This window comes from Alosa alosa, chromosome 13, assembly GCF_017589495.1.
Source record: "Alosa alosa isolate M-15738 ecotype Scorff River chromosome 13, AALO_Geno_1.1, whole genome shotgun sequence".
NCBI lineage: Eukaryota > Metazoa > Chordata > Actinopteri > Clupeiformes > Clupeidae > Alosa > Alosa alosa.
In genome coordinates, this window is record NC_063201.1 from 26161265 (window position 1) to 26179186 (window position 17922).

General features: G+C 43.4%; 1 protein-coding gene across 1 annotated transcript; it reads right to left on the reverse strand.

Moving 5' to 3' along the window:
* Positions 1 to 250: 250 nt before the first annotated feature.
* On the reverse strand, positions 251 to 17224 carry LOC125305989 (ubiquitin-conjugating enzyme E2 E2). Its single transcript, XM_048261107.1, has 6 exons — positions 17075 to 17224; positions 15286 to 15468; positions 13185 to 13235; positions 4590 to 4722; positions 3087 to 3234; positions 251 to 1310 (listed from the first exon to the last, which is right to left on the reverse strand). Exons 2-6 carry the CDS (start codon positions 15459 to 15461, stop codon positions 1213 to 1215), a joined length of 606 nt encoding a protein of 201 aa, XP_048117064.1. The 5' UTR covers positions 15462 to 15468; positions 17075 to 17224; the 3' UTR covers positions 251 to 1212.
* Positions 17225 to 17922: the final 698 nt, after the last annotated feature.

Sequence of the window (17922 nt, forward strand, 5' to 3'; positions counted from 1 at the left end):
TATAAACTATAAATAAGCTAGATTCTGCGTTATTAAATGTTGTGAGAGATCCGGGGCTAATAAAAAAACATCTGGGGCTATAGTCCTGAATGCCCATACCTAACGACGCCACTGTTTGGCAGAATTGCATTCCTTCCATAATGCCATGAATAATGAAATGACCTGGATGTGCTGAGGCAAAGAGATGTAAATCATTGCCAAAAATGTCTATTCTCAGCGGACCAAAGGAAATGCACACAAGAATGCACAATACAGTTCAACCACAGTGTTTTATTGGGTGTTTTTAGTAAAGCAAGTGCACAACCCCTCTGCCAAGTCAGAGATGGCATGTAGCTAATATGTACTGTACATGGTCATTTTTGCCAACAGGTAGGTCTAGCCTAACTCTGCTGGCTGCTTTGACAGCGTGTTTAAAAATACATACAAAACAAAATTAAAAAAAAGCACAAAATTGCTGGAAATACCTGTTCATCCTTGTACATGCAAAGAACTCTATTTCAAAACATAAAAAAGACTATGGCAGAAGTAAAATATAGTCTGCACTTGTTCCAGCCACCTACATGTGTGCACTTTGTAAGATTTCCCGGTGTGAGTTGTGTATACTGAGTGGGGGCACTCTTTTTGTGTGATTAAATCTGTGCTATTATGAAAATGCCTCCAGTGAACACCAGTGTGTCCACTTTGGTTTGATTGGCCCAATTGGTGCATTACAAACACTGGTAGAACTGATGCCAATGTAATGTAATTCATACTTGTCATGACAAATAAAAAAACATTTGTTTCTTGATTAATATTAGACATTTTTTTTATCGTAAATAAACAGAAAATTTTACAAAGTACACTTAAAAAAAGCAAAAAAAGATATACATACATTAAATTGAGGGCAAATCATTATTTTTGTTTGTTTGTTTGTTCCCCCCCTTCCCTTCCTAGGGTAACTCCAACATTCAGATAATCGGAAAATAAAATCCCAAACAACTCTTTGTATAAAAAGAAGCTTTCAAGTCAACAAGGAACAAAAACAGTTCTCTTCACAGAAAGGTCAACAAAGGACAAAGGGAAGAGGCCAGGGTTGGTGGCCGCACCTGGTGAGTGTGCTTTGACCAAGAGGGAACAGAGGTAGAAAGGTACAGGGGAGGGGGGGGGGTGAGGTGAGGGGGCAGAGAGTTGGGGTGAGGAGGACAGAGCCACGAAAGGACCACCAGGCCAGATCTATGTGGCATATCTCTTTGTCCACTGTTTCGCTATTCTGTCGTGTTCCGTTCTGTTTGTCAAATACTGCGTGGCGATACTTCCGACGAGAGGGTCAGCTGAAAACAGGAGAAAGAGAGGGGAACATATTTTTTATCAGAAAACTGTCAGAAACAGTCAGAAAAATCAAATGTTGAGTTGTGATATCTAATTTTTGATCTGATCGCTGGGCACTTGCAGTCAATGACGTGTTGTTTTGGTTTATGGTCCTGGTATCACAGTGGGCAAAAAATACACAGATAAGCCATTTTCTCTGAGACAACATCTACAACACATTTTTCTGCTGACCAGTAAAGACACAAGGCTTGGCCTAACGCCTAGGTGTAATTACTGAAACTACCCTATTTATCTATACAATGCTTACGAGATGCACCTCTAATGCACCTCATTAGGAATGTGCACTGAACAGTCTTTTATTATGACATGGTAAGACTGCAGCGATTACACTAAAATTGTGCTGCTGATGCTTCACTGTAAAAAAGGCAAGAGTCTGCAACTGGCAGGCTTCAGCCATCAGTGGAGACAAACACTGCACAAAAATACTGTCACTCCTGACTTTCTTTAAGTCATTATTGTGTTAAAAGTTCTATGCAGCATGTGGTGTGGTTTTGTTTATGTTTAAAATGTTAAAAAATAACCAAGAAATAACTATTTTGACGCAATGTTAAAAATGTCTATCTGTGTTGCCCAGATATCCACAAAGGGGGAGAATGCAAACCAGCCAGCTGGACTGACCCTCTTGTAATACCACTTTTTACCACATGTGTGTGTCCAAGCATTCAAGACCACTTGATTCCTAGAGAACTAGATGTACCGCAGAGTGGTACAAAATATGACCGCCGCCCAGTCCTGCACATTCTCTCCGCAAAAATAAACCACGGTTGTCAATTTGTCTCCATCTCCTACTCCATCACCCAACTTGTGTGTATGTAAATGAGTGTGTGCATAGTGTGTGTTTGTTTTGTATATACATGTATGTGTGCTTGTATGTGTGTGGGTTCGCTTGTGAGTGTGTAGAGAGGTAATGGGGTGTTTGTGTGTGTGTTTATCTGTGTGTGTGTGTGTGTGCCTGCATGTGTGTGTGTTTTTATGTGTGTGCGTGAGTGTACGTGTGCTGTGTGTGTGTTTTTGCGTGCGTGTCCATGTGTGTGTGTGTGCATGCATGTGTGTGTTTATGTGTGTGTACGTGTAGCCGAAATTGCTCCCCATGAACGGAATTCCACGAAACTTGGCATACATTCAGAGGTTGTCATAATGATCCTACTCAAATTTGGTGCAGTTTTGAACATGTCAGCCAAAGATACCTGTGATTACAGCCTCATTTTTGCTTTTTTTGCATTTTTAACTACGTAGCGCTATACCTCAAATGAGTGAATATGGGATGGGTTGACATGGCCCCTTGAGACCAACATACCAGGCCCTATAGTTCCTGAGATATTCACAGAAAACTGTGTCCGGTCTATCCTCCTTTCGGGGGGCCCGGTGCGGCAAGTGGGCGATGGATTAAATCGAAAAACAAGGGTTCTGTGTCATCCATGTGGGGCTACATGCCCACCAAGTTTTGTGCACCCGTCTTTCAGTGTCCCGGCAATTGTTGACACAAAATTACTGAAGAAAGAAAAAAAAAAAGAAAACAAACTCTGACTAAACCTATATGACCGCCGCTTCGCTGCGCAACGGTCATAATTATACAAAGTTTCTTTTAAAGATTTTGCGTCATTTATTTGCGAATAATACAATTAGTTTTATAGCCTTTTTAACAGCTTTGGCTGAGGGTTATATTGCTGGAAAATTCTGGAGGTCAGCCTACCGTGACACCCCTTAAAATCCCTCACCTGGGTTGCAGTCTGTGAGCAGGGAGCAGATGGACAGCAGCACCTTGGAGATGGTGAGGGCTGGACTCCAGTTGTCCTTCAGGATGTCCAAGCAGATCACACCCTGGCTGTTGATGTTACAGTGGTAGATCCTTGTGCGGAAAGTTACCTAAAAAAAGATATGGTGTCATTAAGCATCAAGATAGTTATGGTTATGGTACTTAGCAGACACTTTTCTTAAGTGTAAGTGTGTGTGTGATATACTGCGTCAAGTGCCATCCTAAAACTGGTGATAGTTGTTTAATTGAGTCAGTTTTTGTCAATGTGGTAAGGTTTTTTGTTCCAGGAAGAAAGGCACATGTCCGATCCCATTACTTTAAATAACTAATCAGTCTTCAAATGTCTGATTAGTTTTATCAGGAGGGCTGCAGTTTAGCTGGAATAGAAATCAGCAGACACACAGGCCCTTTGACAATTTTGGTATTACAATACCTCGAACGCTGATTATTTTTTCCGTTGATGTTTGCCTAACCACAGCTAGATGGCAGCTTGGTTTCTGAAGAAAACAATTATCATGAAATATTCTGGTACCGATATCACACACTGACAGGACGTTCGCAAAGTAGCTTTCACATTAAACAAAAGCACAACATCTGTGCACGAGTGTGCCTGTGTTGCCTGTGTGTGTGTGTGTGTGTGTGTGTGAGAGAGAATAGTGTGTCTTTGACATCTGAAACTGACTTCCTCCAACCAGGCACTTCCATGTGGCGGAATGACCCTGACCTTCCTGCGGAAACTTTTAATGGGCGCTGGCATTCTTTGGACACATTAAACCTACAGCATTCTAATTGGTACCAGAATAGTTCCTTTCTCTTCTTGAAGAAAAAAGAGGAGATATTTTCTACAGCATTCTCGATTCTAAAAACCAATGAAATCCAATCTGAAGCTATAACACTTAACAGATAACATGTATCTGTATTCTCTTACACAGGTAGGTATCATCATATAAAAGCCAGACCTTAAGCCTGGAAGGACAAACCTACTGATTTGATTATTTTAGTAGTTTATTGGGATCTAGGTGAAATGAGATAAAAAATCTTTCAAGGATTTAGAAGTTTGGTATCCTGCACAGCACCCAAATGAAAACACCACTGCTGAAGGTAAATTTCCTACATAAAACTACAATGGATTTAGGACATTTTTTTAGTAGAACGCTATAAGACTTTTGGCCTTTTGGCGTAATTCATTTGGGTAAACAAGATATACATTAGAATCACATAGGTGAAGAAATCTGATACCACCAATGACAAAATGAACTAGACCAACTAGAAATGACACTCGTCATTGCCAGGAGAGGTCACTATAAGTTAAATGAAAATGATGGTGAAAGCTACAGGACCACAGCACACTAGGCATATTTTGCATTTAAACAAGGATTTAATTAGTCTGAGACACAAAAATACACAGTACAGAACACATCTCTGTTAAGCAGAAATAGTTCCACCTTCATGGACATCGTCTCACCTTCGGTGGTTTGAAGGGGTAGTCGGGAGTGAAGGCAATGTCCAGGAAGAAGACGCCTCCCTCATAGACAGAACCTGGAGGCCCCAGGATGGTGGACCTCCACTCATAGATGTTGTCACCTTTGGGGCCAGCACTGACGACCAAAAACAGAAGCATACAGTTAGTCACCAACCCAGTGACTTAACATATCTCATCATATTCACAGTTCAAAAATGTTCCGCACAACCCAGTATATCTGCACAAACAGTCCCAGTCATTCTATGAAAATAATCTGAATGAAATACACCTACACTAAATAACTAGCAACTGTAAGTGGTAACTCTAGTTTCTCTGGTTTTCACGTCTGCTGAACTTCCTCGTTGCTGCATTTGCCATGGTCTGGAGGGAGCTGGTTATGAATAATCACCCAGTGTCATTTCACAGACAGGATTTACACGGAATAAACATGGAAAAACATAAACCCCTATTTAAAACCCTATTCACACAAAGCTTTTCACCAGGCCCATTTTTTGTGTAGTCTAATGATGGTTCTAAATGAGACACTAGCCACATCTGCATAATTCCCTGGTGATAAAAGCCATATTTAGGCTGCTCCCTCCCCCATGGTCCCTCATTACCATGCGGCTGACAGGGACATCCTTGTTGGACGTGTGCCAAGGACCGTCTGGAACAACAGCCAGCTCAGGAGGCCCATGACACTGTGCAATGTCCCAAAGATCATATAATTAGTGTGCATGTTCTCAGACACTGAACAAACACATCATGCGAAAGCACTGCCACATAGATGCACACACATGCCCACACGCACGCACACACACACAGCTGCATGGAAACACAAATACTGGCGGTCTACAACAAAGCACTGGACTTGCCACCTCTCTTTCTCCTCACACACAACAACATTCATACATACATTCAACCAAAACCAAAGACCTATAATAAATGGTGATGGGATCCATTTTAGCTGTCTGTAAATACACAAACAAACAAAGAAACAAACAGCAAATGTGATCAAATACCCCATCAATGAGACCAATGGTTCAGTCCAAGTAAAATAAAAACGTAGTCTGGTAAATGTCAGGACATGACAAAGGACAAAGAAAATAGACCAAAAAGCACTAAAAAATCCTTTCACAGCATGATCAAATAGCGGTTATCTTTGATTTCATCAGTTTTTCACTTGCTGTTTGAGCCTCCGTTACGAGCCTCCCTTTTCCTATTTGCCCTAGGGAGCTCATGCTCTATCTAGTCTATCTTTGTCCAGAAAACGTGGAGAATGGCAACCGATATTAAAAGTGTTATATGAATGAGCACATATATATTTTTACTCAGTATGATGCAAGTGAGCTTCTGGCAATTACAGGCATCTTGTGACCGATAGTGAGCTCCTATCTACCTTTGATAGCCCAGCAATGCAATTACTGATTGTGCAATGCCCATCACTCTCTCAACAAAGATGAACTTGAACTCGGGGTAAATGGAATCAAAAACAACCACTGATGAAAACCTTGCTTTTAAAATCATCAACTTTGAATAAAAAAAAGAGTACTTAAAAATAACATGAACTGGACAATTCTGGACAATATGTGACAATGTGCTAAATTGTGCCATGAGATTCTTTAACAATAAATACGACAGACAGGCCTACTTCTGTACACAGAAAGACAGAAAGACAGGCAGACACAAATTTGGTCCATATTATTATAATATGATTTCAAGTTTCAATTGTAATGACAAAACGAGGAGTGTTTCATCACACATACTGTATCGCATGTGGTTTAACACACACCTTTTGAGAGGTTCCCAAAAGAGTGACCCAAGGCGAGACAAAAGAAGGCCACTTTCAGCACCCCGGACTCAAGGGACTCTTTCATGGCCATTGACAGTCGTGTGTGGGCATGTGAGTGTGTGTGTGTGTCAGAGAAAGAGAGAAAGAGAGAGATGGAGAGCGATGAGGAGTGAGTGAATGAGTAAGTGAGTATGTGTGTGTGTGTGTGTGTGTGTGTGTGTGTGTACACATATGAGGGGGGAGGTGGCACCCTTCACAGCCTTAGAGAAGAGTCGAGACAACAGCAGGCAGAAGATCCATGCTGCCCCTGTAGCCTGTGTTTGGACCTGACAAGCACTGACCTCTGGCTAAATGGTGAGTCAATAGTTTAGAGTACATGCCAGGACTAAATGTTGCCCGGCAACACCGACCATATGCCCTAGCCACCTCCCACATGGCAAAGGCCTTCTGTATCTCCGTGGCCAGAATAACTTCTGAAGCAGTTAACAGTGGACAGCCCAAGAAGACAGGCCCTTATGTTAACTTTTGCCTGAGACAAACATTAATAACAGCCTTCTAACATCATCCCTGGTGTATGATACAAATGCCCGGTAGACAGTCTAACAACTCAACATAACAGATAGAAATGACAGTGGCCAGAAGTACACAATGGAAAGCAGAATATTCACATCTATGGGGACAGTGTGGCCCAGGCCAGGAGAGCATGCTGCCTGTCTCCAATGAAGCACATGATTGGTGTCTGGTGATCATCACGAGCGGAGTGCTATAACTACATTCGGTTATATTCCCAAACAAAAATCGACGGATCTCAAACAGAGATGCAGCAAATAGAGTGTACACAAAGTCATTCTAAGTGTGAATGACTATAGATTTATTTGGCAGGGATTTGCCCTCATTTTTGTACTGGGTTCACACAGTGGGTGTGGGTTGTGACACTACTGGATTATTTTCAAAAGCCTACACTGAGTGAGAAAAATCATCAAAGCATATTTTCCAAAAGAGCACAAAGAGGCTTATTGGCAATTTGTCAGAAAGGAAACAGTAAAAACAAAAATGGGCCCAGATGTTTCTCCTGCAAACAGCCCTCCGTCTACAGCTACACCCTTCTCTCCATCAGCAGTGGTGGTGGTGTAGTGGCTATGGACCTGGGCTAGACACAAACCTGTGGCTTTGATGCCAAGCTGCTACTGTTGTGCCTTGGACCTTGGATAAGTGACCTTGGATAAGTGTCTGTCCATAATCTCCAACAGTATGTAGTGGTGTCGTGAGTATCATGTAAAGTTAGATATTACACAAGTTGTTCAACTGTACTTCACGGACACATTTACTTCAGCTCAGCTTTGACCCAACTCCAATTCAACCGTGAAATGAGTGGCACTCGAGGTCCAATTCAACGGTATTTAAATTTGGGCGACTCTTCAATGATACAAACAGGTGACTCACATTGAGGTGAAAGTCCCTGTGCACGAGTGAAACCTTCTGCTCTGTGGTATGGGATGTGGTTTCTGTGCCATCTGCTCAAGACCTCAAAACTGTTGTAAGTGCACAGGAGCCCCCTTTAACCCCACCCGTGAAACCACTCCTCTCCAGGGAATGGACTTCTCAAGCTGCTCGCCCTCGGGGGTTCATTAGAGTGAATCCTTTAAAGATAAACAGTGACAGGGAGGGGATAAACTCAACACAGGGAAACCTACGTATGCATCAAACATCAAGGAGCGCTTTCAAAATGTCTGCTTTGTTCGTGGCGTGCATCAAGAGCAATTTCCCCTCCATGAATAACTCACTGAAATTTGCGATTGTGGTTTCAAGGCATTACTAATAGATGATATTTTTTTTTTATGGAACGAAATTTTGAGGGGAGATCTTATCAAGTGCTTAAAGCTGCCAAGTTCCTGACAGACTGCTCTATGCATCCCTATACTCTTCTTGTATTCACAGTTCATCCACAGGTCTTCTTCTCAAAGTTGGCTTCACACACTAACAAATGAATGACCCAGCAAATCACTATTTCCATACATATTGCATGACCTTCTCTCTCTCAGTGTTGGGGCTCTGCACTGAAGAGATCACAGCTCTCTGTGCCATATTAAACTCAGATATTGCTTTCATCCAGCTGCACTTGAGCAGCACAAATGTGCCTGTGAGAATGTCTCCACTGTCAGGCTGATGACCACCATCTTCATACAATAGCTGACCTTTTCCAAGTGTGCAAAAACTGCAGATAATTTCCAGTACCACTGGAGCAATGTTCTGACCATATCACAATTTAAAATGGACACACAAATGGCTACATTCAGGCTATTCATGTAAAGCAAAAGATGCTCTCTTAAAACGAATGTGTTGAAAACAACACAATTTGTGTTGTTTTAACACATCTCTGTGTCCAGATAGGGACATCTGTTTTAAGAGTGTGGTGTGGGTGGTGGGGGAGGAGAGGGTTTTATGGACAAATCTGAGAACATTTACAATGTGTGTAGGAAATCTAACAAAGGTCTAATTGACCATAACAAAATACAGTTAGTTAAGCCCAAATGAGTTAGAAGGACATGCTCTAAGAAGGACCTAAGGGAAAATGCTTCTACATTCAAACCATATCACAGTCTTCAACTTACACTACAGAGTTTACCAATTAGACTGCTCCGTAACACATTAGAAAGAAGGTAAGGTCAAAAGGTCAAACAGAACAGACAACCTTTAATGCTATGAAGCGCTGGCTGCCCCTCTCTGGAAATGTGTTCAAATCATAAGTCACTTTTTCCACTATCCGTTTTATTTCAGCCCTCCAATCCATTTCCCCCCATCTGAACTCACCTCACAACACATAAGCGTGCGCGCGCACGCACGCACACACGCACGCACGCACGCACACAAGCACGCACGCACACAGCCTGGCATCACACGCTTGTTCAGTTAAGATCTCCTATTAGAGTCAAGCCACAGCCGGTTATCAGAACAGGAACCTAATGAAGCAATCTTGCCTTCTCCTAGCCGTGAAAAACACCCCCGTGCCAATTACGGCCCGAAGGTGGGCTCTGTGTGGCAGCAGTTTCCTTTTTACCCCTGTGCGTGCTGAGATGAAACGGCTCGAGTCAAGGACACGTTTTCACTTCTCCTCTCAAGCACACATGCTATGGTTACACAGCGGCAATTCAAAAGGCTGGGGACGGTTTTTAAAAGAGAGGAATATTCACCCGCTCACTGGCCATGGAGTGGATATCGCATTACTCTAAATATCTTAAGAGCACTGCTAATAAAAACTGTTTTTCCCCGTGTCAGTTTTCCTGCTCAACACAGCAATAAAAGGAGGGTAAAGGAGGTTATTCCTTTCTTAAAAGCATTGTGATAAAGTCTTTTTACTGCGTTGATTTTTCTTGTAATGTGATTTCCAAACACATCTCTTGAAAATGCCACCGGGGTCAATCCCCAGCAATGAGAAAGCACTCCCTCACCCCCTCTTGCATCTTAAAAATGAAGCAAAGGAAAATCCCAGTTCAAATGCTTGCCTCTGGTCCCCTAATGCATAATGTAATACAGATAATTATTATAATACATAATCTTTGCCTACAGTTTATCACTAAGAATTCCTAAAGTAATCAACTGATGCACCCCAAATCACATTATGTTAGAACCGTAACATCATGCCACAAGAACACAAAAATTGAGAAACTAGTCTATTGTGGCTAATACCATTGTTAGCATGACAAACAGACCACTGCTTTGATGCTTGTGTTTTAAACAACAGTCCAAATAATTACGATAGACAATAAGAAAAACCTCCTCATTCGCTTTGCCTGTGCCTATTCTTTATCTAGTCTGTCAGAGAAATCCATTAACCCAAAGATGGAGGCGCTACCAAAATGGTAATGGATTCTGGGAGCGACTGTTTACTTTTGAGCTATTTGTTCTTATGCCAAGTCTCTGTCGCCTGATTCTACTTCAGTGAAGGATTAGGCTTCTGTCAATCACAGTGGCCTCATCTTCCTCTGAAAAACTCATCTAATGGCTTCACTTTGCTGGGAAATCCTTGCAAGATTGTGTGTATTAAAGCACACTTCAACAATGGAATTCACACAGACACACACACACACACACACACAGACACACAGAGACACACACCAACTTTAATAAATTACATTAAGCTTTGTTAACTGTCAAACAAACATCTGAATAGACACCATTATATGGTGATTTACAGAAAAAAGTACTACAGCCCAGGAAAAAGGGAGAGTTATCAAATGATCTGGACAACATTTCAAAGTGCCTCTGGCTGTCTGCGCGTTATAGCAAGACTATGGTTAGAAAGACGAAATCCCAGGCCTTGCTTCTCTAAATCGGAACAAAAACAAATTATGATATAACAAGACAATGATTCATTATGATGTATGAGATCAAACAGACGTTTGCACTGCTTATTAAAATAAACAAATATCATAGATATTGAGCTACATGTATAACAATGAGACACACTTTGGAACTGTGCAGAGTTGGAATACGTTAGCCCTTTCTCCTTGAAACTGAGCCAAGCTTCATACATGGGCCTATTATGACAGGTAATGAAAATGTTCTTGTCAAAGCCACCCACTCCCCCCTAATGTCCTCTTTGAGCTCAATCTAGGAGATTTAGCCTGACTTCTCCACTTCCCCTTTATCTTTTTGGATGGCAACTTCAGATAATGATCAAGAAGATTTCCCAAGGGCTTCTCTGATCCAACATATACACCATCCCCCCCTCCCAAAACACACACACACACACACTACTCACACACTACACACACACACACACCCTTCCCCAATATCCCCTCCTTATGAATATTAATGCCATCCCCCCCTGCTGCAGCTAATGGTCAGAAGGTGAAAAATGGCCCTGATTCCACGGCTCCCGCAGCTTCCCCAAGGGGAGAGCCACACAGAGGAGGGGGCAGACGCTGCTGCCGCCTGGGCCAGGGGAAGGGGGAAGGGGGAAGGGGGTCTCCACTGCTGCCGCCTGGGCCAGGGGAAGGGGGGTCTCTCATCAGCGAGGGGGCAGAGATATCTCCGTGCACCAGAGGCCCAGCTCTGGAGAAACCAAGATCCAGGCCGCCTGTCCGGGTCCGCGGGAGAAAACTGAAACGGACACACAGCAAGGCTGGTTTCTGTGGTGCTCTCCACATCCCTTTGAGACTGGGGGCTTTTTCAAGACTCAAACAGATTTGGTTTCCCCTCCCTTTCCCAACGCAGCCCTTTCAGACTCGTTGCATCACCCCACTTGTTCAGGGCTGGGATATCAGGGCCAGTGAGCTTACAGCTTGTTTGTCTGGTTTGATTGACAGCATCATGTCCTAAACTGTGAGCCATTTCTCACAACAGCTTAAAGAGCTACAATGAACTGACAGATAAAGTGCTCCAGTATTTATTCTTAAACAGCGACATTCAGTGTCCAAATGGTGCCTCTTATGCGCTTTGTTGGTGAAATCCTATTAAGGTTGGTTGAGCACACAGGCACAATGAGCGCCTGCACACCGATATCTGCAACATCTAGCGATTTCTCTCAACAGACTGCACAATGGCAATGTCAACTGACTTAAAATGCATTCCCTTCCTTTAATAATGCAGGGAAATAGGAGGGTGCAGACGAGCCATCACCCAAAAACAGACAGACAGACAGACAGACAGACAGATAGACACACTTTTCAGTACGCATTTGCTGGTATCAGAGTCTACAGAAATGCTCGGAGGCTCTCCTCTGAGTGTGCTGGGTAGGGTCTTCAACAGCATGAGTGTCTGATTTAACCAACGCCTCTGTGTAATCTGTCACATACCAGCACGGCTTCTGAGCAAGACAAAGCCATTTAATGTGACGTGCTGACATAGCGGCAGTCCCGTATTTCACAGACATTTTTCACTTCTCTGTGCTTTCATTAGTGGGCTGTCATTTATTCAGCCACTCACTACAAATTGCATGAGTGAGTCTATGAGCGCTTTATTAGCCACAGCACCCAGCCATGCCACTGATCTTTCCATTTCCATTTTGGTTCTCCCACGAAAATGACCCCGTATCTGCCCCAACCTCTTACCTAAAGCTGTGCTAAAAAGACTTGAGAACTGAGAGATTACTGGCCTTCTTTCTCCACTACCAGCTGGTAACACCCAGCTCCACATCAACTGAATGCAAATAAAACGGGACATGGGTGTGCTCATGAGGAGGGAAAGGAAAGCGAGTGACTGTCCTCAGCAGACCCTTGAAAAAAATCAACATAAATCCCCTTCATGACTTTCTTAGTGGCCATTTTTTGGTCTCAATTTGTTGCTGAACGCCGAGGCCCCTGGTAATGACTGCTGATTTAAACACAGGGATAATCAATGACCGTGTCGACTTGGGGTCCGCTTTGACTTAATGTGGTCTGGCTTCTTTTTTTCACGGTCCCTGGGGAGTCGCCACACCACACCACACCACACCACACCGCCCTGGCCCTGCCACCAGGGCACATGCACGCTGCCACTCGCCCAACCGTGCCCCTGCCTCAAAGGCCTGACAGCCTCATCAACACACAATAACCATTATTCTGCTGTTCGACCAACAAAACCCAGCAGGACGCAACAGAGAAAAAAAAGGAGAGAGAGAGAGCGAGAGAGAGAGAGAGAGAGCAGAGTGAGAGGCAGAAAGAGTTGTGTATGAAAGACAGAGAGGGGGAGAGGGAGACAGAGAGAGACACATAGACAGAGAGAGACAGACAGAGAGAGAGAGAGAGAGAGAGAGAGAAACTTTCACTCATTGAAAAGTAATCCATGGGTGTTCACTACTGAACTGAAAGAAGTCCAGTACTTACCTGCAATTAGGTGGAGGGTCTAGTGTGATTTCAGCCAGCTCCTTCTGGATCCTGGAACACAAAGTTTAAGGACATTAAACTGGCATCACAAGCCCAACTACTAACATGCATATCTGTTGTCATATTACATCCATTATGACAAGCTAATAGTATAATAGCTCTGTAAACAGTGAATATTTCACCATAATGGCGCCGACATGATATGCCAATGTCACTTCCAATATCTATGTTTTATTATTGAGATAAACAGAAACATCCACAAGGGCTTTCACCCTTTAGGCTACATTACATTCAAGGACTTTTAAGCACCATGTGAAGTCAGGTTCGTGCAAGCCTATTTGTTATGCTTACGTAAGATAGTTGGCTGCGGTCACACCACTTCATTAAGTACCCATTTCAAACCAAGAAATCTGTTACAAAAGACAACATTATAACTGCTCAGTTCCTCCTGCTGTCCAATGACAAGATCTGACTGATGAGGTATGACTGATGCCGACAGTCATAACTTCATTTCATTCAAGGATTTTCCTTCTGTTGGTGTAATTGACTTTTGTGTGGTAGAATAGGGTTTGTCTCAAATTCCATTACTTCAACAGAACCTTGGTTCTCTGCCACAGTTACGACCTATCAAGATATTCAACTCCCAATATCCTCCTCCAAGCATTTTAATGGCATAGCATAATAGCTATTCTTATCTAGGTCCTCTGCAGAAACTGTTGGTGTGTCACATTCTGTCAGGACATTATGTCATATTCAGTCTCATATGCTGATTAAAATACTTTGCGTGTCATGCTGTTAAATCCGTTCCTCTATTCTATTTTTTTCTGCGCTATAAATACGTCTTGAGAGGTGTGACTAATCCCAAGAGAGGATGAACAATGATGACACCTAAAAAGGTGAGAGTCACCTGGACTGTTTGTATTCACTGAGTTCCTTTCAAGAAGCGGACAGCCTGAGTCAGTAAGGCTAAAAGGCAGACAGCCCTTTACAGCACTCGCACTATGTGGAGAGAAACACAAACAAACAACTCAACTCAGTGCTGAACCTTTACACTACATGTTCAGATCAGTGTTGAACCTTTACACTAAATGTTCAGATCAGAAAGTCTCGGTAGTACTGTGTTCCTGAGACAGTTCTATGCTGATCTACATAGACTGCAGTCCTGGCCAATGGTTTACTCAGCTGATGGCATGAGCCATATCTCCCACAAAGAGGCTGGACAAAGAGCACACAGTGCAGGTCAGGGCAGGGAAACACCATCATAGCAGAGGCAGACGCAGGGAAGCAGAACTCTACAGACAGTGAAGCTCTACATTTTTGTCCAAGTTTACACCATAAAAATCAATTTACGCGGCCCGTCCAAATCCCTCTAAATGTACCGCTGTGTGCGCACTGCGCAGTGCATTGTGCGGCGGCTCATTGTGGCCGCGTCGCCTGTAGCTCTTGGCTCTCCTCCCTCAGACTTCAAATAAGCAGGCTGGCTCCAGCCCGCATGGCATGGCACGGAGCCCCTAACTCAGAAGCACAACAGATGCTGCGCGGCGACAAAACCAATGTGAACAATGCAACCTGCGTTTGATCCCAACACAGGAGGATTAGGCGCGCGCGCTGTTCACATGCAGAAGTTTGTGAGGAATCCCACCGTTTGGTGTGCACTCAGTGCAGTCACGTGGACGGCTCCCAAGGTTTACAAAGCCTACATGGATGCTGCTAATGTGTTCCTTGGAAACTGTTCACTGCTCGTTTGCACACTGTGGGTGTGCGGTTGCCAGCGTATTCTGCTGACAGTGCATGCGCACAGTGGCCAGAGCGAAGTCAGATGCACTAAGTTGGCAGAGTCAGGCCGACATTAATTAATATCACAATTGAACACTGGTTGCATGATAGTTAATTAATATCAGAATTGAACACTGGTTGGATGAGATTTGTTTACTCAATTTCACTTCACCGGGGAGGTCCCGTCCATTTCAGAGTCTCCGCCTTGACGTAACTTCCCACTACCTATATCCCCGCCGAACTCGGGCCCCATGCGTGCGTGTGTGTGTGTGTGTGTGTGTTGCATCTCCCCGTATGTTGCACCAATGAGAGTAGAGTGTGTTACCTCTTGGCACTGGTGGAGAGCTTGGCGGCAGTTTTGCTGGAGATCTTGGTCTCCTTCTTCTTGGGCTGGACTTGTTCGCGCTCCTGCTCGGCGGGTGCCGACTCGCGCTGCTCGATGTCAGAGCTGCCCCCGCTGGTGCTGGGGCTGTCGTCCACTCTCTGCACCTCACTGGACATCCTGGCCCTGTCGAGGGGGGGGGGGATCAAAGGTCAGAGGTCATGTTTAAATGAGGGGCTACAGGTTAAAGATCTCCCTCCACATACACATGCTGAAAGCACAGTCTTTGTTTTACTAATGATCAGAGAAGAACGTGCTAATAAATGGTTAGAGAACTGTTCCAGAGTATGCAGAGAGATGTGTGGAAGGGAGCGATCTGGGGTATAAAGATTCCGGATCACATGGTATGAGGTATGAGACAAGGTGTCCACTGAATTAAGCTCATCATGACTGATTCTCAAATATGATGTTTGCCAGACACCTCGATATGCCTTAGACTCAGAACGTATGGTGGTCACATTGCACTTGATGCCTTTCGTCACATGCACGTTTGTGATCTAACAAAGACTAATTAATGTGGAAGACAAGGGAAAAAAACTTCCAAGAGGCAACATGCAAGGTAAAAAATAGCACAGTGGATGGTTTTGGATGGTTAAAATCCATTCAACCTGAGAGAATCTACAGTTCTACAACATCTACAGTTTAGTCATGAGTGATAGCTGCAGTGAAAAGGTTCTCCAAAGCCTCTTTATTTCTAGACCACTCTCAAGAGATATAAAACCTTTTCAGAGAGAGAGAGATCTGAAGTTCTTTTACAACTGTGTCATCAAACAAAAATCTGAATGTAAATGGGGAATTCAGATGACGGTTGATCTCAAGGGACTGGTCATAAAAGAGCCGTTGCCCTCCTCGTCAAGCCTGGAATGTTTAGTAAAGGCCGGTCTAAAATCCTTTTTACGCGTGGCGGCTCCCATGGTGAAGGGTAGGATCCATAGGGCAGAGTGTTTTTTAAGAGTGCGTGATAGACATGTCTTGAACAGTCCATTCCGACTACTTTAGTTGATTTGTTTGTGATGGAAGAAAACTATGTCAAACATGTAATTGCATTGTTTATACACCCCTTGCCAACCGAAATTGGAATCCCCAAGGCCGTGGCTGCCTGCGGCAAATGCAATTACTACCATTTCCAACGACTGTTTCAAATTCTCTTACGGACTGATTTGCGTTTCATTGTAACAGTTCCACTGTTTGATTCTAAAAAGGCACTCTTTTTAAGATTGTTAATGTAAGGGCCCCCTGTTTCGTCACGAAACTAGCTCATTATGTGACATGAAATGCTACGTATTCTTTTGATGGATCAGAAATACATGTGGCCGTCTTTTACCGGAGAGCTGTCAGACCGCGATTGAAAACACTCATCATTAACCCTGTAGGAATAGCACATCCCGCTGCTACATGCTCATTAGACGCCACTATTTACATCAAGAGGCCCGAGAATCCTCAACTCGAACAAAATTGCTAACAATAATAAGCAAACAATGCCGTTGACATTAATCTCCCCGACAGGCTGCGGAGACTTCGCCAGAAACCCATTTGAAGCGCTAAGACCAAGCACCGCTTGAAAAATTAGTGAATTCGGAAACGTTTCTCCAATGACCACGATGAGGACTGCTTCGGCACAAAGAGAGGCACGTCCCACACATCTCCTTATTGGAAAACAGCACTTCCACGGGACATTTACTCAGTTTCCTTACACGGTCGAAGGGCAGTTATTGGTATACGATAACGTTACCTGTCGAGCGGCCGTCGATGCTGAATACGCTATTATTTTCCCAGGTGAAAAAGATATCCTGAATCGGCCGTCCGCTCGCTCTCGTCTCTTCGCTATTTAACTGAAGGTAGCAACAGAAAAAGCGATAACAGAAACTGAGACAGCCGGACCGCCTCTACGCGCGCTCTCAACACTGCGCGCGCAGCGCGTTCACGTGAGTCTAATGATGTGGGGTGTAAACACTATTTTCAGTTTGTGACTATTAGGTTATTTTATGAGAGTTAGGAGTTAAATAAAAGCCTTGCATAAGTGTTCACAGCATATGTTTTAAAATACTCAGGTGAAGTCTCATGGAAGCCAAAACATGAACCCAGGCCTACAGCACAGACAAAAGTTTGGAAAGGGATAGTGCTTAATGTTATGCCACATCATTATTCTGATAGCCCAATTTTCCATGTGGACTAAACAACTGAAAAAGACTCGAAGCAAAGTGCAAAGTCTAATCAAAGACTGCCTAATAGCTATACAATATTTAATACCATGAGAAACACCCTAAACAATAACAGCAGAAGGTCAACTAAAAGCTGTCTCATGCCACATGATGTTACAAGAACTCTGCTCATAGACTGACTCTGCCCAACATTTAAATTAGCGCCTAAGAGCTCAAATAAACATCTTTAGCAAGGGGTAGCCTATTCATTTTTCCATACATGGCTTAATATCATCAGAATGTTGATGATAAATGCAATATTATTGGTTTACATTAGCGATCAAACAGGCCCAATTACCGAAATTCAGTGCAGAAATAAAGACTGTAGGATGCTTGATAGATTCTTTAACTGATCTGATATTCAATCTAGTAACATTTG

What these genes read in the sequence shown, in the direction of transcription:
- LOC125305989 (XM_048261107.1), bottom strand. Translation starts at nt 15,461, where the DNA reads ATGTCCAGTGAGGTGCAGAGAGTGGACGACAGCCCCAGCACCAGCGGG. An exon ending in CTCTCCACCAGTGCCAAGAG is followed by an intron (nt 13,236 to 15,285) that starts GTAACACACTCT and finishes TTTGTGTTCCAG; the next exon opens with GATCCAGAAGGAGCTGGCTG. An exon ending in ACCCCTTCAAACCACCGAAG is followed by an intron (nt 3,235 to 4,589) that starts GTGAGACGATGT and finishes ATCTTTTTTTAG; the next exon opens with GTAACTTTCCGCACAAGGAT.